Source organism: Parasteatoda tepidariorum, chromosome 9, assembly GCF_982258835.1.
Source record: "Parasteatoda tepidariorum strain Cologne lab strain chromosome 9, Ptep-v5.0, whole genome shotgun sequence".
In the NCBI taxonomy this organism is placed as follows: Eukaryota; Metazoa; Arthropoda; class Arachnida; order Araneae; family Theridiidae; genus Parasteatoda; species Parasteatoda tepidariorum.
Window position 1 is genome coordinate 100,876,506 of NC_141763.1, and position 25,296 is coordinate 100,901,801.

The following is a 25,296-nucleotide window of genomic DNA, read 5'->3' on the forward strand; positions in this document are numbered from 1 at the left end:
AAAATATAGTATTTTAATGTAAAGTTGACTTTTTTTCGCTGTGAAATGCTTGCAGAACATTTGTGTAAATGAATAAGTCCTGTTGCAGAACATTTGAAAATATTCTGCTTATGGGCAAGTGACTAATTTTGCGCATTTTTCATTGCCATGCATGTCTCATTTTTGTGTAAAACATTGAAAGCAAAATTGATAAAAAAAAGTTTATTTTACGAGGCTTTCTTTTTATGTGTTTCTCAAAGCAAGATTTTATGAATGAAAATAATCAATCTTGACATTCTTCAGTAATGTAATATGCCAAACAAAATGATGCTTGGAAATGTTAAAAATTTTGTTTAGTATCCTAATATTTTACTCCAAATAGTATGGTTTGATATAATCGTGTTGGGAAAATGCAAAAATCTGTTCTTAAATATCTTTTAACAACTTTTTTTCGAATTTTATTGCCCAAAAATGAATTAATTTTAAATTATAAGCAGTTAAACTCAAATAAAAATACAGTTTTACCAAAACTATGGGTTTTTGATGATTTTGACAGAGGGGTTTTTGACATGACTGTAAAAACCGTCATGTGTCAAAAACTTGCCAACCCTGATTTAAATCAATTTACATATATATATTGATTTTAAAAGTTAAAAAATAGTGTTTTAAATTATAGATACTTTTATTATTTTCTTTTCTTAGTTTTAAAATTTATTTCAAATAAATTGCTGTATTCATTAATTTTAGTTAACGAAATTAATTTCTTGGTGTGCGTTAAATTCCAACACATTTGAAATTACACTTTTAAAACTCTTTTGATTTTTGAGATTGAAAGTACAGATTAAAGTAAACATTTAAAGCTGTCTTAATATAGACTTGCATAGCTGCAGAAAGTAATTAATAAACATGATTTTTTAAAAAAAAATAATGCAAATAATGTTAATTAAAATTCTACCTTTTGAATGAAAAAGCGTGGAATTAAAATCTACAATATATTTTATTGGTGGAAAATATATATTTCTAAAGCTTAAGGTCATATTAAAAAGAAATTACCCTAATATGCCAAAAATTGAAAGAAAAAAAAAGGCTGATGAATTCAGATATTTTTTCCTGATATAGTGTCATTCTTCCCTTTCAAAGTCTATTTGAAGCAGTAGGATTATTAACTGGTATTTTTTTTCACATAATATGTTTACAGTACCTTTGACATTATCTGATTTTCTATAAAGAAATTTTGTGAAAAAAAATTCCAATGAGTACATAGATTTTTAAATTTCTCTTTTTAGCTTAAACTTATCTATTTTGATATAGAATTAAAAATGAATATTTTAATGTAAAAATATATAGATAAAATATGTATTTATTTTTTGATGAATGACTACATCTAAAAACACAATCTGTTACATTTATTTTGTCATTTTAAAAATCTAGTGTAAAAAAAGGAATCACAATTTTAAATTAAAATTATAGTTTGCTAATTGAAACTTTGTTTTAATAATTAAAATACAGGGGTCTGTCCAAGCCAAATTTACTACCGTTTAGCGGTACCTTCACAAATTCAACTTTGGGAAAAACGGTAGAATAATTTCATAAAATACTTTTTTCTTAAAATTGTATTTTTGTGTCTTGTAAGAAACGATAAATCCATATTTTTACCATATTGCTGTTTATTTTATTTATATAATTTTTAATTTTCACAAATTATGTCTAAATTTTCACAAAATAGTTACCTCTCAGAAAAACCTAGACAGACCCCTGAAGTATTCTTTAAATTCTCTATTTCAGCTAGTCTTTAAATTTAATTTTGATTAAACATTTATTTAATCATAAATTAAAGTTCTTACCGTGTATTTGAATAAAAATAAAAAAAATCTGATTTAAATAAAAAGAAAATCCGATATAAATAAAAAAAAATACGATAGAAATAAAAAAAATCACAGTGTGAACACTGGTGTATAGTTTTATTTAAAATTTCCCCCTTTTCTATTAGTTTTTTTTTTTAGTATGTAATCTACCAATTACCAATGGGTTTATTTCATCCTGATAATTAGATATGACATAAAAGCAAGAATAACCAAATATTCTTGCTGCATCACAAGTATTTTATTAAAAAATAATAAGACATAGTTAAAATATATTAGAAATGTTTTTCAAGCAAAAAGAAAAGGTTTTGTTATATGAATTAAACATGAAGAATTATAACCCAATTTTTAATAAAAACAATTTAATATTTTTAATAATGTAATAGAATAATTTTTTAATAGAGTATTCTCAATATAATTATTTTTAGTCCACTGAAAGTATAAAATATTTCACTTTTCAGTTGGTAATCTCAGTTTTATTCCTAATAACTCATGGTGGGACCCTATGTAGTAGCTCAGTCTAATAAGATAATTTGTTACCCTATACAGTATTAAACAATGTAGCACCCGTTCACTTTAACCAATCACATCCCAGTCAGATATTTTCTTATCGCCATCAGCTCATGCTAGTTACTTTCACCAAAGCATATTTATCAAAGGTAGTATGTTTTTGATTGCCTAGAGTTAAGTAAAAGCTATACCTTTTGAGTGGATCTCCTGTTATTTTTTAGTTCCTAGCATGCTACTCTTCACCAAAAATTGGCATTTATTAGCCAAGATCATAAAAGGGATATATTTTTGTCTCACGGCTCCATTGTCAGAAAAAATGTTACAGATGGATCAAATCGGGAAAAGGCCGAGATGCATTACAGGCCAAGAGCTGCAAACGGTAATGCGAGGACATTTCAACAATTGCACCACCCAATATACTGAATTTGTGACTCATTTACCATCTGATAAATTGAACTGGTTTTCTTTTACATGCATTTCATAGTGAATTTGATATTTTTACATGCTTCCTATTGAATTATTTTAGTTAATAATGTTTGTATTATAGCATTTAATTTAAAAAAAAAAGGGGAGATGGCATGTGACATCCTGTTAATAAAGATGTTCATTTCGTCTGCTGTAATATTCGAAGTTTATTTCGCCTGTCAATAAAGATGTTTAGGCTTTGAAATACTTAGTATTTACTTATCATTATAGTTAACAAATAATACAACAGGTGTGAAGACGGTGTTAATATTTGGGGCAGCAATTTTGAACAGTTCCTGAGATGTGGACTTAGTGTATCATTCCATCTCTATCTTGTTTCCCATCATTTTGTGAAATAGCACGTTACGAGCTATAGCACTTAACGACTTGCGTTCCGATCATGGATTGTATCGTGATTTGTGCTTGTCTATACCCCTTTAGCGTATGTACCATAAGTTTTGAGACGGTCTGTAGTCAGTTCTAAAATCATGGCCATCCATCGATCTGGACAAATTGAATAGGACTATTAAAGTCCGGGAAGTTCTATCTAATTTTGAAAAAATATATATCAAGCTAAAAAAAAATATTTATCATACCAGTCCATCGATCTGAACATAATCTATAGGACTATCCGAATCCGGATCATGACGTGAACTTCTTGCAGCAGCCATAATTTTTTGATCATCAACAAACACGATGAAGAAAATGAAATAGAACGACACGAGTTGAGTTGAGTATACAACTTCTATCTTTCTCGCTTGAACCTGAACTCCCATACGCTCTGTTACGGCCAGATTTCAAGATACAGTCGGGATATAGTCGAGAAGAAATAAGCAGCTATTCCTTAAAATGAAAAGTTTTTTATAATCTTACTCGTTGGTTATAATATTTTCAAGGAAAGTTATGAAAATAAAAGATATTATTTAAAATAAATTATATATTAAAGTAGTTGTTAAAGTGTTATTCTCTGTTTTTTAAGTTTGCTTATGATAAAAGCGTTTTCAGGTAATATTAAATTTTACTAAGTAATGTTTGTTAGGAATGGTTCATTTACTTTTCCCATAAGGGGAATTTTCTGTATCGTGATCTGTCGCGCCAAGTACAATTGCCAAGATGCCAAATGGATTTTAAAAATTGCAATTTAAAAGAAAGAAAAAAACCTGTAGAGGTTTGCCTGAGGTCTTCTAAATCAGTGTTCCCCAACCTTTTCGTCACTTGCAGACCTGTCAATGTTTGATAATTTTACCGAGGGGATTGGGGAACACTGTTCTAAATCATACATGTATAACATATTTTTTATATACATGTATAACATAGCGTATCTGAATTTATGTTTTAAGAACGATTTTAATATTCTGTTTGTAAATAAAATGGATGTCTTTTAATTGTCTATTTCGACATCACAGTTAACAAGATGAATTAAAATTGTAAAAGCAAGCAAGATCTTTATTTATATTTTTGATTGATAATCAACTTCTGTTTTAAATTTGCAGTGTTTATTAACATTAAGTGGTAAGCAATCTAACATAAAATTGTTAATTTATCAAAAATACACAGGTGAAAATAATAGCGAGTTTTTTAAACGTTTCAGATACATTTTAAAATGACAAATTCAAATAACCTTTGGATATTTCTGTATTGTGATCTGTCGCGCCAACTACAAAGGTGCTAATTAGGCTTTAAAATTTTGAAAAAACAAAAAAGCATGTAGAAGTTTATCTGGGGATGGTTATGAGTTTTTATATCTTTCAAGTTGGTCCCTTCCTGCGATGTTTTTTTAAAGTTTCTCCTGGGCCGCTGCCCGGAAGTTGCCAAAACTTTGCGATTATTCTGCCACAGATCACCATCCCAAACTACATTTAACAAGTAGGCTAAATTAAAGACAATTTTATTTTTCTGAGGCCTTTTCATACCCAATTCAGGTCTCGTAAAAATTTTAAAAAAATTTCGATTCATATTATTTTAAAAAAGTAGTTTTTAAAATTTTTATTTTAATTTTATGTTTGATAGTTTCTCTGAGTTCTTTCTTACAAGTGGAAAAAATTTCGGTAATAATATAGCCATTAATTTTTCTCCCATTATTTAAAAGACAATATTAACTTGGATTAGCATCAGGCAGATGTTGAAATCTTGAGCACTGGCTTGTTTGAAAGTGTTCTAAATTTTGATGAGCATTAGGTTGTCTTAGACGTTGATTAGCTGTTCAGAAAATGATTGATGCTTTCATTGTCATCCAAAGTAGAATTCTAGTTAAAATTTAAACACACTAGCTAGTCAAAATATTCAATAACGATTTATTCCAGAAATGATAATAGAGACAAATTCTGTGTGTTATGACCAGGACAAGATCAGAACTTATATTGTTGTAACTTAATAAACTATTTCCTAAAAAAATAAGAAAGAAAAAAAGTGCCTTTTCTTCCAGAAATGTTTTTTACATCATGTCAATAATTGCAGACTCTGCTATAACAAGCATTATAATTTAAGTGGTATATTGCTGTGCTTTTATCAAGGAGTTAAACTGAATGTAAAAATGAATGAAAGGATGGCTTATTATGAGTCTGCCCAAGGTAGAAAAATACCTTGCTATCCCACTTTTTTGGGACATACTCGATCCCGTCTTATTTATATAGTTCGTCACATTTTTCTCCTGGTTTAAAATTGCAATGTGCAATTCTACATACTTAAGATATTAATTAGTCAAAAATGTTAACTAACTTTTGAAGTGATCAGATTTAATAATGCCATACTCAAATTGATAAGCTATTTAACATAGCTGCTAACTGTTCTGGATTTTCCAGTAGACTACTGGATTTTGCCAGGTTCTCCTGGTCTACTGGTTTGATAAAAATTTGTCTGGTTTTTGTACATTTTAAAAAATTCTTTAAAATTGAGTAAGTTTGCTAACAAAATCCCTGTTGTAATAGATTATTGTTTGTTAGAATATTTAAATCAGTATTAATAATACATAATGAAGGCAGCCTCATTTGTCAAAATCATTTTAAAACTCTTTTTTTTGTCCTAAAATTTTCAGTTAATTTTTATTCAAAACTCCCTTTTTAAATTAATTAAAAAACTCTTTTAACTGAATTAAATGCCTTTTACTATAATTAACATTTACTATAATTAACATTTACTAATAATTAGCATTTTATGTATATTTAATGACATTCAATCATACCTGGAAAATGAAATTTATAATATTTCGTGAAATGTACGGGATTTTTTCCTACCCTTGTTGGCAGCTATGTATTTAACTATGTATTATTATTTCTGGTATAAAAGTCAACCTATATGATTGCATAAGATTGTTGTGCTATCTTAGTGTAATTTTACTGTTCAGTGACACTAGTGCATTGAAAAATAACTTTTTATCGAATGATCAGATTTTTATGTACTACGACTCTAACTTTGAACACTCAACCTTAAATAGGCTTATTAATTTGTGATGATGATAATTTAAGTTATAAAAACAGACACAAAGACTCACCTTTTCACAATCAACATAGTTTTTTGTTTCGTTTACAGATTTGGATTCTAAGCCACCAAAGTATGTGGAGTTTTGTACTTTTGAAAATAGGGTCCCTAAAGAGTGAACAAAAGTTTGTTACCCTTTATGTTATTTTCATTTTTTTGGATATTTCACCCTATCTTTACAACTTTTCAAGGGAATTGAAAATTTTTTTACGTAATTACAAAATTTGTTTATCCAAGGATAATCCCATATAGAAAATGATTTTTAATAATATCCTTTATTTTTTGATTTTATTTATTATACATCAAAAAATTCTTGAACTGTTGGCTATAAAAATTTTTAGACTATTCTAAAGTTCGTAGTTTTAGATGACAAAATATAAAATTTGAACAAAATCAATCAAATAGTTTCCAAATTATACAGTTTTTAAAAGTATTAGAGTGACCTGGGGTAATTCAGGATAAAAAAAGGGAATTTTTTTTAAAATTTGAGATAGGGACAAGTATCCTTGTGCGCTTTACTAAAGTATAACTGCATTTACTTAATAATAATGTTTTGTTTAATCTAACAAAATAAGTATCTTTTAAACTGCTTTCTGTATTTTCCATTTCAAAGGTGGGTTTCTAAAGGTGCACATTTCTGCAAATATCCCTCTCTTAATAATAAATATTGTAAGCTTTTGATTGGTTATTTCACATCTGTAAACATTAAAATTGATTACAGGAAACTATATCAAATGATGCCCCTTAGGGGTAATTCCTGATCATTGTCATTTCTTCTTATAAATAGTATAGAAAATAGCTAATAAATATAATCGCATTTCCTTAAACGACAGTTCATATTTATTAAGTATAACAACTATTAAATATATATTTTAATTGTAACCACAGATGCTCAGTTCTTACACCCCCAAATTCTACTGCAAAGACAACTGACAATTGATGTTCAGCCAAAGCAGTGCAGATTTTCATTGCTTTGCCTTCGCGAGGTATTTCGGGGTCTTTAGGAAACTACACCAAGAAGGGAACCAAAAATTGCTAGATCTGAGACAAGAAGAAAGATAGAAACCACTGCAGCAGTGATTACAAGTAATGAATTTTTAGAGTTGGTGGGGATAAAGAGAAGAAGATATTCATAAATATAAGAAATCTGGAAAAAAAGAATCAAATAGTTGATGTGCTGGGTGTAAACAAAGAGGATATGATAAAATCAATGGCTGACGTGCTGGCCTAATAAATAAAAATACTCCATTAAATGGCACTAAATTCTTGCCTGCAAATATTCCCATGAATATTCTACTGCGCAGTTATTATGCTGTTCACTATGATTCTGTGTATATCGGCAAAGCAATAAATAGAGATAAGGATTAATTGAAATGACATTCTTGTAAATGTAAATGAAATTTTTTTTATTTTCCTCACTGTACTTGCTTAGATATCATAAGATTTGGTTTTAAAAATTATAAATTTTTAATATTTTTGAACTATAGGCTATAAAAATTTTTATGATATTTATTTATGACGCACCATCTTCAATCCATTAGTTTGGAAGGATGGCTGTTGATGTGGTGGTATATGTGAACGTTCACTTGGATTTAGTCTGGCTATGCACTGATTAAAAAATATTTCGATTTTGAATTTTCATTATCTTTCGAGTTCTCATGTTTTTATTGCTTGTGTAGGGTTCAGCCAATACAAAACATGGCTTTTGTTGTTCCCTATCACAAAACCCTATATTTGTTTCCTTCAGAGGTATGTATTCTTGCTGCTGAGGAGTTAAAACAATTTTTATTTAATTTATATATATATACATCGATATAAACACTAATAAAAACAAAAGGATGAAGGAAAAGCGAGATGAATGAAGAAAAATAATAAGTTTTATTTGCTGCTCATAAGCTACAAGTACATATTTTAAAAATATAGAGAAAATATTGAAAAATATATGAATATTTTTAAAATAGAATTAATAGAAAAAATAGAAATAGAATAGAAAAAATTATTAAAACTGCAATATTTTTAAAAAATATTTAAAAATGTAAAAAACTGGAAAGCAAAAAAAAAGGAAAAGATATAATTTCGTCATCAGCTCACACAATTATATCCGCGAAAAAGAGTGCCTTTTAATATTGTTTTAATATAGCTAAAGCAAAATATGTCAATCTGGATGTATTTTGCTTAAAATATTTGTTATAAATTTTTTCCTCTCTTTTAAAAACATTTATATTTGTTCCCCATGTTTTCTCGATATTTTTAACTTTTTTTTATACATATATGTATATATACAGAGAGTATATATACGATATACTCTCGATATCTCAAAGTCGAAGAGATGCTAAAAAAATTTCGAGATAACAAGTTTAGAATTAAGTATATTCTAAAATATTACTCTAATAAGTAGAGTCATGAATCATAGAAATAAATACTATTAAATGTGTATGTAATGATAGTTGACTATGAGTCTAAATATAACAGTGATATTTTCAAAAGTAAGACTAAAATAAGTATGCATTATGAAAAAAAGAATTGGTTGAAAATAATTTTAAATTTTGATTTTTCCGAAAGAATTCTATTTCGAAAAAAATTCGACATATCAAGGTTTTGAAAAGAAACTCTTACTCATAGGGAATATATATATTAAAAGAAATAAGAAACTGGGAATAATGAAGAGCGTAAATGCAAAAGAGAAGTTCCAGGTGTTTATAAATAGGAATGCAACAAAACAAGAATAAAATTAGTTTCAGTTTCCACTGCACGTGCGTAGTTTAAACGTGATGAGTTTTCTCTCATTAAAATGAAAATATCTTCTATTTTATAGCGAAGAATTCTAGACGGTGGATTACTATTTTTCTGGTTTGTCATAATTACTATATTTCAATTCAAACTGAATTTATTTTTGATATTCTATTCTAATCCATTAAAAAAACTTAACTTTTTAACATGGAATCTATCTCTTTGTTTTTGATGTCTTAAAACGTTTCTGATTTATTTATGATTCATAAAAGCTGTTATTTCAAAATAATAAAAAAATAATTATAGTTAGAAATTCTTAAGTCGTTTGTTTTTTTAATCCATCGTTATCGTATTTATTCAATGTATCGTAATTTATTCGTCTGTTTTCTAAAAGCTGTTTTCTTATAATGATTCTGTTATTTTTATAATTATTTTGTTAATACATAAATTTTAAATTATATCAAAATTATTGATGCATGAAAAAATTGTATTTAAAATCTACGTCCTCTCATTTGAGAAGCAAAAATATTTAATTACAGTTGCAGGGGTCTGTCTAGGCCGAATTTACTACCGTTTAGCGGTACCTTCACAAATTCAACTTTAGGAAAAACGGTAGTTTCACAAATTCAGTTTTAGGAAAAACGGTAGTTTCACAAAATACTTTTTCTTAAAATTTTATTTTTGTATCCCTTAAGAAGCGATAAATCCATATTTTTACCATATTTTTGTGTTGATTTTTAAATATAATTTTTAATTTTTCACAAATTATGTCTAAATTTTCACAAAATAGGTACCTCTCAGAAAAACCTAGACAGACCCCTGAGTTGTGAACTCCCCGAACTTGTTATAACAATATACTTTTAATATTAAATATTATTTCAAAAAGTGATTACTTAGAAAAATGATTTATATTCACTTATGGATCATAGTATCATAAGGGAAATATTTGGACGTGGGAAGTGATTTAAAATATACGTCCGCTCGTTTGAGTAATCTGTAAATTATTTATTAGTTCTTTATTTATGACTAATTTATTCTTTAAATACGTGCAATATTTATTTATAGTCCTTTTTAAATATTATTCTTTATAAATTATCATATTTATTATATTATTATTTGAAAGTGATTTTTTTTTTTAAATTTGCAAAGTAATCGAATATTTTATGCTAATTTTGCCATGAATGACCGAAATCAAAAGAATGTCAACTTTCACCGGGGAATGTCAGCAATCCCATAGTCGCTTTAGTGAATGTCCGAAATATTTTTTACATTCGATTTGATATTAATTTATTCATTGATATTATTATATTTTTTCGATATTTCTGCTGAGGATAGATTAGGAGAAACGTCAGTGTTCGGTGTTCCGGTTCAATGCTTACTGGGCTGGCACTTGGCTTTAAAAAAACATCAGTGTAGGACATACCGGGCAAATGTATACCGGGCAGTGTAACTGAACCTTAAAAAGCATTGGTATAGAGCAGGGGTTTCCAACTGGCGGCCCGCGAAGCCTTTTTTTGTGGCCCACGAACTAAAATATATTAGTTGTCATTTTTTTGCAGACAATTTTCGTAAAAAATCTATATGGGTTTAAAATACTTTTCTCGTTAATAAAAACCTAATTTCTTCGTTTCTGTGAAATTTAACATACCAACGGTACAAAGAAATTTATTTTTCAGGTTTTGCATCCAAGAGAATATTTATTCAAATACAAAATTAATCGTGTATGTTGCTCTTTATTATTTAATTTTTTTTTTGTATTTTTTTATTATAATTAGCATGTGCGCATCAGAAAATTTCTGGAAGAAATTCTCCGATATAAATGTTTGAAACCACTCATTTTTGACGAAAATATTTACACACACATTTGTAAATTTAAAATGTAAATATCTATTCTCTGGTAGTTGCAACAGACAAACCTCAATTTTCTCATAGAATATTTTGTGTGCTACTATGTTATGTAAGTTTGAATACCTTAACAATTAGATATCTTTTGCACATTAACCCTTTTTAAGGCCGTGGTAAGTATACTTACCACAACGTTTTACCACTTATAATTTAGGTTTCCATTTTTCAATAACTTCAGCTTTCTTGAAGTGAGTTTGAATAAAATTGGTAACCATTTTTCACTTTTAAAAAAAGTATAAAAGTTATAAAATACATAATTCATTTTGAAGTTTGTAGCATTTAAGGAATTTATTTTATAAATAAAGAAAAATAAAAGTCAGTAAGTTCCTAATAGGTCACGTTAAATATATTTACCACCAAAAAAATGGCATTTTTATAAACTAAATGAGTTCCTTTTTTTATATATCAATTACTGTTCTTAAAACAATTTCAATTCCAAAAATACTTTAATTTACCTTTACTAGAAATAAAGGGCCCGTTAAAGGGTTAATTGTTTAATACATAGGTGCACATTAAAGTTATTGTAGCCCAAATTTCTATTATTTATTTAATATTTTTAAAAATATTATTATTAACAATTAAATATTTTTAAAAATCTACTTCTTATTTTTATTTGTAATTCAATACTTTTGTTTTGTACAACTTGGTAAAACTCTGACAGTAATATTTAATGTTCCTTCAAATATAAAAGATGCCTACAAATAATTTTGATAAAGTTGCGGCCCGCCATTTGATTTGTGTTTTTAATTGTGGCCCCCGGCCTCATGTAAGTTGGAAACCCCTGATATAGAGCATACCGGGCTCTTAACTTGACCTAGTACTATATATTTGAGACATTTACCGAAGCGACTATGTAATAATGAACTCATTTCGGTCATTCACACTTGTTAAGTATATTTAGTTAACCGTTTGAAAGTAGTAAATAAGCATAATTTATTATTCTACTTTTTATTTTTACATTTAATTCAAAACTTTATCCCGTTTAACACACATACAATTTTAAGATTGCAAAGAAATTCTAGGATTTATTAACCTGTTGCTAAACAATCTCCTTGGCTCTAAACATTTAACAACTTTAAATAATTACAATGAATTAAGTAAGTATTTTAACAACAAGTTGCTGTGGTGACCGATAATATGATTCGGTTTATAGATTTTTCTCAATCGAATCGGGAACTAAATATGTGTTAATACAATAAAAAATTTCGGAATAATTAAATAATATTTCTGTTCAATTGCAAGGGTAAGAAAAAAAATGCTTTAGTAGCTGGGGGGGGGGGTGAAGCGGAGTTCCTCAGTTCCCAAATGGTGTTCCGTGGAAGGATTTAAAGGGTTCCGAGAGTTAAACATTTTTTTTAAACCAGCAATGTTTTTTAAACCTATATTTATATTCAATCAACAGTCCATTATTTAATATTTCGATTGCCTTCATGTAATTATTAAGAGGAAAATACTTATAAATTTAAAAAAAAAAAAAAAAAAATTCTGATATCTTGATATCGCATTTATGAACAAATTAGCATTTCTGAACGCATTTTTCAAATTAAATTTAGTTAGTTAAATTCGTTAATAAAGAAATATGTTTCCTTTGGTAATCATTTTCAACATTTATAGCTGTTCATTTTAGATTTCATTTCAACGAAAATCATAAAAGATTAATGATAAAACGATAAAAAGTCTCATTCTTCATATTTTTTTTTATAGCCGGAATTAAACACCGACCCAATTTTGAGTTAAAGACTATTAATGTTTAACCCTTTCAGTCCCAAATATTTATTTTTCAATAAAAAATTCTGAAATTTGTAAAACAGACTCATTTTGCATTCAAAAGAACAAAACAAACAGAATTTTTTTTTTTTTTAAATTTCTTCAATAAAATTTTAAATGATTCCAAATGGCATCATTGGGAATAAAGTAGTGAAGGACGAAAATCACTAGAAAAGTTTTTGAATATATATTATGCATTATTTAAAGATTTATAACTATATAAATGGGGTCTTTTTTAATAACTAAATAAATTATAACTATTCTGCAAGAAATATTTGGCACTATTATATTTATTACACATTGAAAAAAATTGAACCAATTTTCATCATTATTGATATGGTTAGATGAGAACCTTATTATTTCTCAGTATTACTTATTTATTTTACATGAAATGTTTTAAAACAGTTCTTAGTATTGTTAAGACAGCTATGCATTGGGGTGCTTCCAGAGCCGGATTATACCTTTCGTAGGCCCTGGGCATAGCCGTTCTTGGGCCCTCCCCTCCTTCCCCCCCTGAATTTCGTCGGCCCTAGGCACGTGCCTAGTGGGTCTATAGGTTAATCCGGCCCTGGGTGCATCAATTGAGTTGTAATTAACTTTAGATTCCATTGATATATCACCTAGAACATTATCACTAGTTTCTTCATCTGAATCCAAGTCTTCTATTTCGATGTCAGACAAGTCTCCATTCATAAGCAAATGAACCGCTTTATCAATAGATAAAGCCTCTGCTTTTTGCTTTGGCATCAGGAAAAATAATGACAAAAAGAAATAAGTCTTTTTTATCCCAAAATCTTAGTAAAACTTGAAAAAGTAATAAGAAAGAGCAAAGAAAAACGATATAAATTCAAAATAAACAACGCATTAGAGAATGATATAGAGTTGTACTCAACTCCCACTGATTCCATTTGGAATCATAACTTTTCAATAAATAAAAGCAATAAATTTTCAAAATGAAAATTGTTAAAAATTGTTGAAATACTATTTATGAACATTTAAATAAATAAAAATGAAATATTTAAAAATATTCCTTAATTTAAAATGCCTCAAAAAGATATTTTATTTCAATAACTTTTATGGATTTGAACAAAACCGAAACAAGTATCATTTCAATCACAAACACATGTAGTGCCGCCATTTATAGGTGAAAAATAAAAATATATTTCGCTAGAGGAATGTTTGTAGATTAAAATACCGCCTATTTCAAATCAAATTGAGTTTTAGGTAAGCAGATAAAAAATCTTAAATGTAATGATTCCAATTGGAATCACTGGGACTGAAAGGGTTAACTCCGTATCCTTGTTGTTTTGAACCTAATACAGAAGACAAGGGAACTCTTGGATCAAGTATTAGGAGAAATTTGCCCTCGTGGAAGATTTCTTGATGGAACTAACCCGCATTTGGTCTGACGGAAGGGGATTCTAACCCATGATTCATCTACCACTGAAGATATTTTACGTCAGCATTGGGGTGGGTGGGGAATTCGTATCGACCAGCCATCGCTGGGATTCGAACTCGGTTCACCTCATTGGAAGGCGAACGCTCGCTCTATCCCCTCAGCCACCACGGCTCCAAAAATGAGTAGTCTTCATTTAAGAATATCATTAAATAAAGTTAACTTCGTTTCTAACTTCAGGGTTATTCGTGCAGAGAAGGCCGATCATTCAGGGTTCCATAGCCAAAAATAAATAAATAAATTGTCAACCGCGCTGTTCTGCTAAAATCTATTTGTATTAAAAAATTGCAAGGGCCGCCGATGTTTTGGGTGTTTAACTTAAACGTTACATTTAGTTTTGGTGTGTAAAAACTGCATCGATTTAGAAATTAAAATTACAAAGATGTGTAGAATAATGTACAAGCAGTTCAATAGAATAAAAAAAAATTAAGTTTCGACAAATAGTTCACGAATTATTCAACCTCTAAACCTGTAGGTAAAAAAAAATACCATGTTAAGTTGATCTGTAGCTTGCTCAGATGCAAATTCGGTGTGCTGAAAGAGCCATTTTTATTTGAGAACTTAACGCGAATTTTATTTCGAAATTCCAATTTGTTCGAAAGTTATTGCAAATTTAAGTGATTTTCCGTGATTTTTTGTTGTTTGTTTTAAATATTGACTATTTATTCATTGTTGTTGAAAATATATTTTTCCCTTATGAGATCTTTATTTTATTTCATAATCTCGCGCTTAAGTAGTTGTCAATCAAAAGTAGCAAAAAAGTGTGAGATTTCATGTGACAAGATATAAATCTTAACATTTATTGTGAAATTTTTAAAAATAAAAAAACTTAATCGAGAACTATAAAAACCGTCCACTATTTGAATGGTTTTGTCTCTTCAACAAATAAAATTATTTCTTATTGAATCTCAATCTGTATTCCTTAGGTTCATTTTTTTTTTCAAATGCAAATGAGTATTTTTCAAACCTAGGTATTCGTCTATTTATTTATGATTAATATATTAACAAAATGTTTTGTGGAAAATATTGACGTACATTAATTAAAAAAAAAGAGAGAGGACGGAGCCTTAAAACAAATACGTTAAAATTAATTTATTTTATTGTTTAGAAAAAGGTTTCATTTCAGCGATGTTGAGAATGTTAACGAAGCAACTTAGTTTTATCTTTTCAGTTTAGGTTCCTAACAGTTCTTTAAGATAAGCTATCTAAATTAAGAACAATGAGAAAAATGGAAGGCATTTTCATCTGTTATAATAATTTATGCCAATTGGCCATAGTTTATAACATAAACTCTATCTTATCGAAATAAAAGTTTCATTTTAGTTTCTACCCTTTCACTTTTTATTTGTTAATTTTTTAAAATTTTTTTTTACATAAATAACCATGTACAAACATTTGCTCAATATCAGTTCTTAATAACTAATAGTGTTCTGACAGTAGTCGAAATTTATGCGTGAGTAATCGATGTTTTTATTTCTTTTTCATGCAAGACAGAAAAATAATTGCATACATTAGGTAATATTTATTCCTAATTATATCTGTGTTTCTCCCGATTGATTATTTTTAATAGAAAAACGAAAATAGCTTTTATTTATGAGTTTAGGCATTTGTACTTGAATTTAGGGTTAGAAAACTATTTGTTAAACTATTTATTTCTGACATTACTGGAAAACTATTGCTTAGAATAGCTCAAACATCAGTTTAGAATAATCTCCATCGCTTTAGTTTTAATGTAAACTGCTGCCCGCTTGGAATTTTTAAGAAATGTCCATCTAATGAAGAATTGATGTAACAATTATTGTCTCTATGTATAGAAGTTAAGTAGTAATTCAAAATCTGTCCAACAGCCATTAAATCACATTAACACCAACATAAGTATAAGTTTGGAATATTTTAGCCTCTCTAGCGATAACTTGGGTATCCGTATAATACTATATACACACACAATGCCCTACAATGATAAAAGTTTCACTTTTTCACATTTTTAAACTTTTTTCAAGAAATACTCTAAGGATTATTTTGTAACTTCAGAGTTGCTTAGTTCATATGATTTTTCAAACTTAGCAATAAGGTTTAAAGCTTTCAGAGGTTTGAGGGACCGGCAATAAATAATGAAAGAAGACAACTTTTTTGAACACCCCATGCCAGAAAATCAAGCAATAAGCTTGTAACATGTTTAAATTAATTTGGTTTTTATTTGCAATTACTGCTAAAATTTCGTAAGCCTAGCTTAAATATTCAGAGATATCGATATTTTTTTTCTAAAAAAGAAATTTTTTTTTTTTGTCTTTCGTTTTATTTTGCTGCAACTCTAAAAATATTCAGTAAAATTATTTAAACAAGTTTTTGGAGCAATTTAAAATTAAATACAAAAATTTTGTTTTAAAATTTTAAGAAGTTCGCTTAAAACTACGCAAGATGTGAGTATTTAAAGTAATTCTTTTGCACTGCGCATGCGCGAGAAAAGATTTTAAATATATTTTTTTTCCATAATTTCATAGTGAATCGTATTTGGCAACTAATGAAAAAAGTCTTATTTAAATATCTCAGAAACGCAAACGCTTCTCCACGCTTAAAAACGTAGAGATTAATTAGCTAAGCTAATGATTATTTGTAACGCTATTAGAAACACTTTCGTTAAATGCATTTAAAAACTAATTTGTTATTTTAGTGTTTGAAATTAGTAAATTAATTATTTAAGTAACTAGGTTTTTAATTAGTTTTAAACTATTAGCTGGTTTCGATTAGCTTATTTAGTAAATGATACTTAGATATTCCAACTGAATTTGTCAAAATTATATTTTAATAACATCTGTTTTAAATTTCTATATATAAACTACGTGATGCATTCGTAGCTTTTTATATTTATAATAAATCTCTCCAATTGTAAAGATTAATGCCTCTAAACGATTCAATTTGTAAATAAAAATTGACTTTACAAAAAGAATTTTAAAAAAAGCATTATTTCATCGCATTTTCTACGTTTTTTACGGAGTAAATCAATTTGTACGGTAAACGTTCATATTTAATAGGCTAACCCCCAGAGTCTTTTCCAATCAAAATTATTGGATCAGATAATCATGAGATAAACAAAAAATATCAGATATTTTTAGATCTCATCAGCAGGAACATTAAAAAGGTCAATTTTGTTTATTAGTTAATGCTTTGAATTTCAGTACTGGCTGGAAAAAAAAGAGGTATTTGTAATTTCAATATTTTTTGTTTTGATTCAGTTATTTTTTTCCATTAATGTTAGTGAATATTTGATTATAGTTTTTATTTAAAATTTTTATTGTTCCAAATTTATACCCTTTTTTTGTAAGCTTACTTGGTAAATGATATTTAGAAACCCTAACTCAATTCGTCAAAATTTTATGTTAATAGAACAACGTCTGTTTTATATCTTTTTTTTTTTTTTTTTTTCAAGTGAGAAATCGCTCAAATTGGCGAGGTTATAACTTAATACCAAAAGCTAAAATAAAAGTTAAGTAAATTTGTTTTTTTAAAAAAGGATGGTATATATATTTCTTTCCCGTTAACATGTGTTGATTCTACGTTGTGCAAAAGTTAGTGCTTTTGAAACTGCATAATTTTTTTTTTTTTTTTAATGTAGAAAAATTTGGAATGCTTAGTGTTTTTGTTCAGTGAAGTTACTTTTATGAAAATGAAAGTCTATAACATCTGACATGAAAATTTTACACCGACCTGCCCTAATTTAGGGCATACGGGTTTATTAAAATCTAAAAATCATTACAATACATAAAATACATGGCAACAGCCCATGCACATGGCAGGCGTAAGATTGTATAAGAAAACATAAAACAGTTTGACATATTCACTAATTGTGCGTATTGCCATCTAAAAGTTACTCAACAGGGTCAAAGGATCACTATATAAGAATGAATTACTGACACAACACATAATAACCCATGAAAAAATTGAACGGATTTAAAACTATAGGTCAAAGGACCTTTATAGTTAGAGTTAAAAGATATCAAAGTTTATAATAGTTAAAACAATAAAGCACAGTAAAAGTGACAAAAACATCACAATGGCTAGAAAGCAAATTTAAAAAAGATCGGCTAAAACGGTAGTATGTGAAATTGACAGCTAGAATTACAATAACCTCTGACATATATAAAGGCTGTTATGTGGCGTAACTACCGTATAAAACATCAATTCACTAGTATATAAAGACATCGTCGCTTTGAAACTAAACCCTAGTAACTCAAAAAAAAAAAAAAAATCGAAAAATGAGATATTTGGATCATTTTGTGTACAAAAAATCACCCTATTAGAAAAACAATGTGTTATCTTCATAGTTCCATAAAATTAATTTAGAGAGCAGATAAATCGTTATCGCATTGGCGCGATTCGCCATCTTGGTTTTAGGGAATAGTGTGCCAGTTGCAACAAAACCTTGGAGGAGATAACGTCGCTTTGAAACTAAACCGTGGTAACTCAAAAAAGCAAGTTTTTCAGGAGAGCGATTTTTTTCCAACACTGTTGCATGTCAAAATTTGAAATGAAATATGCAATATTCGGGTTGATATTTTGAAGAACATCGTTGTATTTTGCAATAACTCTCCACTTTTAATAAAAGTTTTAAAGAAAAGGGTTGCAACTCAAAGTTCCTTAACTTATTTCGAAATTATCACAAAATTAAAAATGCTACAAGAATCAGGCCTGGCTCATTGAAAAATGTAAAGAAGCAGTTTTTTTTAATGTAAACTATTTTGCAATAGTCGCCATAGCTGCGAGTCAACCTGCGGAGGAAATTCCTGAAAAGTTAGAAATCGCTCTCCTGAGAGACTTGCTTTTTTGTGTTACCACGGTTTAGTTTCAAAGCGACGACATGATTCAATCTTGAGTTACCTTTTGATAGATGAAGGTTGGTATTCTACTTGACAAAGGTTTATAAGCCTATTTTGAGCACACACGCCTGAAACTTTATGTAATTGAAATAACCAAGTTGGTATTGTTTAATGGCCCACAGTTGCATTAAGAGTGTGTAATTTAGGATAGCGTCGGTGTGTTCTCTACATAATAAATTAAAATTTTGGCGTCCAGGACTGGAGGACTCTTCCAAATCGGTGACCTATATGATTGAAGGCCAGATTTTAGAGGAATTGGAACATAACGAAAACTCGACGAAGGTTAACAAGAAATGCTTTTACGAAGTGTGTTGATGAAATTTTGAATTCGGATAATGAAATCAAAAAAAGCAAAATTGAGGATTTCGTTTTTATTTTAAATAAGAATGACAAACTGCTCGAGTTGAATGCCAAAATTTAGAACTTCTGTTGATAACTGTTTCAATACTTTTCTAGAAATATCGGAGATTGTTGGTGAAAGAATGGTTCATTCCTGTTATGATGATTTAGTGTCAATAATTATAGTAAAAGAAGATTTACAAAACTAGAGTTAAGACGATTTGATGGAAATGTCAAGGATTGGCTACAAAAGATTGATTCAGATGAAAACATTGATTGAGCTGACGAATATTTGATTCAATCTACAGTTAAATTTAAGAGAGTTGCCGCTATTAGTTTTGAAAAATGCTTTAACTGAAAGACTCAAGACAATTTTATTTGATTGTCGCATATTAGAACATTAGAAATTCTTCCTGTGATGAAAGAAAAATGAGGGGTAAGCAGGTGAAATCTTGCTGACCAGACGATTTCTTAGTAGCCTTTTCAAAAACTTCGCAATTTATAGCCTTAATTGACCCCAAAAAACGTCTGGAAAGTCTTTTCTCATTCTTGAAATCGTAAGTTGAGTCTGGGGAAAGAATAAGCCTGGTTATGTATTGTTTTGAACTCAAACCCATATCTAAAAAGCAATTCTGTTCAGCTCCTGATTCTATGCCGACAGCTATAGTTCGTTCACCAGAAGTTGAGACTTGGCTCCACCTCCTGGGACGCAGAGTTCATTTCAGCGCGGGAGTTAGAAGAGAAACATCTCCGTTGTTGAAATTGAGACAACCCTTAATTTGCGCCAAACACAAAAAGTGAATTATTTTTCAGTCACTTACTTTGCTTTATTATCGACTATTATACATTTTGTTACTCTAGCTAATTAAATATAGTTTAAATTTAAAAACTGTTGTTCTCCCAGCGAAATGACTCATAAAGGACAAAGTATTCTCTCAAAAGAAAGAAATATCATAAAAAATGGTGCAAAATATCATCAAATTTATGAAGTATTTATTGTTAAAAAGTTTGCGAAATAAATATTTTTGCCTAACGATCGCCAAATAGCAAGATTGATCAGGATTGCTCACAACCTTCTCCCAAAAATAGCGAAATAGTATCGTCGCATACCACGTGACGAAGGCGGAGCCAAGTGCCTACTCCTGGTGAACGAGCTATACCAGTATGTTAACTACCAGAACCTTATATCCGAAGCAGCATGAATTCGTGAGCCATTTTAATCCTCCGAAAATGAACTTGAGTAATTCTCAAAGAGAAAGGTTGCTATTTTAAGGGATGATCAAGGATCACCGTAGGGAACAATGAAAGGTTTTTGTGCAGAGTATTTTGCCCTTTAAAAGACGCGTTACACTTATGTGCCCACAAGTATATTCAAATAAGGAGTCTGGCAGTGGAAAAAAATGTAGCTGGTGTTAATGAAGGAGATTCTTCTGTATCGTCTGTTAATTTATCCAGTTTGTCCCACTTACCAAAAGTACTTCTTCAAACTTTGGTAGTAAAATTAAAAGAACCTTATTCAGTTTCTAATGTTTGACCTTTAATTGACTCTGGAAGCCAGAAGTCACACGTTCTGAATCCAACGGTTTTAATTATGAGATTTAGTCCTATTACGAAGAAGCTGTTTCTCATTTTTTATTTGGCGGCAAGAAATCTCGCGAAGAAAACATAACTGTTATAAAAAAAAGGATTAGGAAGCTTGCAAGGTTAAATTTCTTTACAATTTTGAAGTTCTAGGTGTACAAGGAATGTGCATTGGATGAATGGACTAAAAGGTATAAAATTTTCTATTTATGATATCGAAAATACTCCAGGTCCCGTAAAAGTATTAATTGGTGCAGATATTACAGGAAAATTCATACTGGTGACATTACTTCTAAAGAAACAAGCATTTCCGAGATGTGGGACATTGATGTGATTGGTATTTCTCACCCTGCGATAAAATTCTATGGTAGAAAAAAAATTTCTAACTTAAGAACAATCTTATTTAAACATCATCACTTTAAAGGAAGTAGGATGGTTATGTAGTTACTCTTCCGTGGTCAGTAGGTCATCCCCCTCTTCCTGTCTGGCTGGAGAATTTAAAATTTATGACGATTACAGGTGAACTATTTTTTCCGTCGCCCATGAGGCTTTTGATTCATTCGGGTTAGTTTCTTCAGTTTTTTTTTATTTTCCAAACTTTTTCTGCAGAAGTAATGGAAAAAGAGTCTTTCTTGGGATAAGGAAGTTTCTCCATGGTACATTGGACTCGGTTTCCCGTAAGAAATATCCATTCCAAGATGGTTCTCATGAGATGTGGATAGGAAATTTAGTGTACACCCGTTTTACGATGCCATTCATCAGGGTTATTCTGCGGCTGTTTATGTTCGAGTGCAAACCACGACTGATGATCATCTTTTGGCAAGGGTAAGGCCTGTGAAAACTGTAACTATCCCTCGGTTAGAGCTGCAACCAGACGAAGATTGGATTACTTCTGTGGCCTAGTCTAGGAAAATGTTCAGGTCAGATTTTACTATTGTTTTAAACCGAATCTAAAGAGATGGTCGACTTTTGAGAACCATCGAGAACGACAAATTCGGAAGTTGACTGGACTAAAGCCATGGGTTCCTATCTGCCTCAATCCAGCAGATTTCCCGTCCAGAGGGTGTTCAGTCAAACTACTGTTGCTGTCTAAATAGTGTCTGACCTGCGGATAAATGGCAATTAGCAAATGTCATCCCCGATGAAGATGAGAGAAAGAAAACTGATAAATAAGCAAAGTTGAACAAGAAGAGAAAGATGTTTTCAGTAAGATTTGAATGGTACTGCAAGAAATTTTACAGTCATGAAAAAATTACACCGCATGAATAAAAAAGGTTCATTTATAATTGCATGAAAATCAACCATGTGAAATGAATGTGACTTGACATTTCGTGAAATGGATGAGATTTATCAAGATAGTTTAGTAGGAATCGTTCGCTTCGAAAGAACATAAGGGTTTACTTCTATCATATGTTTTATTTTATAACAATCCTTGAACAGCCGACCCAATTTTTTTTGGGGGTGGGGGGTTTACGACTACTAATGTTAAACTCCCCGGTCTTGTAATTTTGTACCTAATCCAGAAGACTGAGGAACTCATGGATAAAGTATTGGGAGAAATTTGCCTTCGTGGAGGACTTTTTGATGGAACTAACAGCATTTTTGTTACATGGAGAAGAAATCCACGAAAACTTTCGACTGTTAACCTGAAGGCAAGAGTACTCTAACCCATGATTCGTCTACCACTAAGGATATTTAACGTCAGCACTGTGGTGGGTGCGAGCCGGATGCGGAATTCGTATCGACCAGTCATGGCTGGGTTTCGATACGGCTCACCTCATTGGAAGGCAAACGCTCTATTCCCCGAGCCACTAAGGCTTTACCTTAGATATTTAGGAAGAAGAGCAAGATCTTAGATTTGAGACGAAACTTGTTTTCAAGCGAGACACTGAAGACTTTATAACTGGCTTTGAGCAGTCGATTTTTGCTTTTACGGCCATCAGTATTCAACTTACGTAGCCTTGTAATTTTTGAACGTAACCCCGAAGTCAACGGAACTTCACCGGGGCAAGCTAGATTTCGTAGAGGACTTCTTTAATGAAATTTTAACCCATGATTCGTCTATCATTGAGAATATTTTACGTGAGAGTAGAGGTTGGTGCGAGCCGGGTACAGAATTTAAATCTACCAGCTATTGCTGGGATTCGAACCTGGATCACCTCATTGGGATGCGAGTACTCTATCCCGTGAGCCACAGGGGCTCGGCTCAGATTATTAATAAAGCTCTAATTTATTCATAAGCAGGGAGCTACATATCCTGAACTGTTCACTGTCAAGGCGTCAAGAGAAAAAAAAACCACAGGTTTTGCCTGTTATTCTAACAAAACCACAACAATGTTGAACTTATTGCCATTTCATACCATGCTGGCTCTTAAAAATCTAGAAACTTTGCATTTTTGTAGATTATGCGTTTTGTTTATTCTGTAATAAATAATTATGTCACTATTGACTGTCGAGCAAAAAGTAAGTAACTGCCATTCGTCCAGCATTATTTGATCTTTATACATCGTCTTCATTTTTTTCTTCGGATTCCGACATAGTTGGATCTCTTAATATTTTTCAAATCACACCATCTGGTCAATAATATAACATGAAAACTAGAAGCTTCTTTAATAATGTGAGAATTTGGTTCTTCCCGTTTCGGGAGACTAAAGAAATGGGGAAACTCTCTAGTTAGACAGGTGTAAGGGAAATATGTCAATAAATAATTTGGATCTTTGTCGCGAAAATAAAAAGTTCAAGAAATTTATATATATATACGTGGCCGGGATAGGCTGGTCAGTAGGGCGCTGGACCCATGTCCGATAGTTCGTGGGTTCGAACCCCACCGGCCGAAAACTCCCCGTGTAGTAAAGTGACTGATGCAAGTTAAATCTGTCGAGTCGCAAAAGTCCGTATTCCTATAACAAATCAAAACCTCTGGGGGTACTGGATTGGAGATCGATCGTTCTCTGATTCAGGTCAAAATTATGATCTGTGGGTGTATGATGGGTCTGCCCTATAAGCGGGTGCGACGTATGGTGTAGCAGATGTCGCATTTTTGGTCATAGATGGCGCCACTTAAAAACAAGAAACGCTCGCTCTGCCTTAAAGTTGCTCGGTTTCACCAAGCAGGTTTGCCGGTGTGGCAAGTGGCATTAGAACCAACCAATATAGGAATATATATATACGGGATTTGTGCTTGGCCGACCGAAAATTGTAAAACGATTTTTGATTCCAGTAATGCTTAACGAATAAAGGTTATGGGTATTGCAAGTGTTGTGGTAAGTTGCAAGGGTTCCTACTGTAGGGACTGCGGTAGTAGGTTTTTAAAACTCAGCGAAACGAGTGATTACCGTGAATTTTAATCCAATTTTGTATTAGGGGGACCGGAAAGTAATGTCGTTTCTTTCAGTTCATTTGATATTTGTTATCAAGATTTTATTTCTTATCAGCAATGTATTCACCCTCGTTAGCAACAACCTTTCAATGCCGGATTGAAAATGGATCTTAAATAAAAAAAAAATAAATTGGTTTTTGAAACTAACGAATGTTTAATGCACCGTAACGACTTTACTTTCCGGTCCTCCTAATATATTTTCTTCATAGCGTAACAAATTTGGATTCTTTTAACTGTAAAGTAATTATTTTAGTGCCTTAAATTTATTTAATTCAATTTATTATATTTTTTCCTTCAGTTATTGATACATAATGGACAAGATATGCTGTATAGTCAATTTTGAAGGCTTCAACTTCGACAACAAGTTCCTGGTGCGTGAATTCGGATGGATAAATATAGATACTGGTAAAATTGGTGTGAATCGATTTAATTTGCGCCCCTTTTCAACAGGCTTGACTCCAAAAGAGAGCTCCACCATTCGATTCACTGAAAACAAACTTCACGGACTTTCCTTCTGTCCGGCCAGAGGAGAAAATACAATTAGTTTAGATCTTCTGGATGCAAAGGTCACGGAAGTGTACGAAAAATGCAAAAGTCAAGACAAGTGTGTCGTTGCTTATAAAGGGGGTGGTAGGACCAAGCGAGACATTCTGGAACGACTGAAGATTCCATTCAAGAACATCGAAGATTTCGGATGTCCCAAATACACGGAACTTGTGAAGTATCACGTTCGTGATTCATGCGGATTTCATCAAAGGAATTTGCCCTGTTCCATTTCCCAGGTTTGCGCTTACAAGGCCTGGTTGTTGGACAATATGCACGAATTAATGAAGCGAAAAGAATTCTGTCCAGAGAACTGTTCTTCTGATGAAGACTGGGGTGACGCGGATGAAGATGACGATTCGGATGTTATTTAGTAATAAAAAAATATAATGAGTGCTTTGAAAGATAAAAAATTTGCTTTCTATCGTT

The 25,296-nt window shown here is 30.5% G+C and overlaps 2 protein-coding genes across 6 annotated transcripts in view; one reads left to right on the forward strand and one right to left on the reverse strand.

Annotated features, from left to right (window-relative positions):
• Positions 1–3,688, reverse strand: part of eIF3h (eukaryotic translation initiation factor 3 subunit h) — a 19,546-nt gene extending 15,858 nt beyond the window's left edge. Inside the window, exon 1 of the mRNA XM_043043774.3 lies at positions 3,413–3,688. Coding sequence (XP_042899708.1) covers positions 3,413–3,592 — 180 coding nt within the window. The 5' untranslated portion in view covers positions 3,593–3,688. The remainder of the gene's footprint in view (positions 1–3,412) is intronic.
• LOC107454274 (uncharacterized) lies at positions 3,656–25,296 on the forward strand. 5 transcript variants are annotated; one of them, XM_087152510.1, is made up of 3 exons: positions 3,656–3,821; positions 6,345–6,418; positions 24,623–25,296. In XM_087152510.1, the coding sequence occupies exon 3, from the start codon at positions 24,636–24,638 to the stop codon at positions 25,239–25,241; it is 606 nt and encodes a 201-aa protein (XP_087008636.1). In that variant the 5' UTR covers positions 3,656–3,821; positions 6,345–6,418; positions 24,623–24,635; the 3' UTR covers positions 25,242–25,296. The 5 variants fall into 5 exon arrangements, with proteins under 5 accessions (XP_087008636.1, XP_087008634.1, XP_015926891.3 ...); XM_087152508.1 differs by lacking the exon at positions 6,345–6,418 and having other exon boundaries at positions 3,663–3,821; XM_016071405.4 differs by lacking the exons at positions 3,656–3,821; positions 6,345–6,418 and adding an exon at positions 9,009–9,143.

Bases quoted from the DNA above. Each gene is read 5' to 3' on its own strand.
- LOC107454274 (XM_087152510.1), top strand. From the start codon at position 24,636: ATGGACAAGATATGCTGTATAGTCAATTTTGAAGGCTTCAACTTCGAC.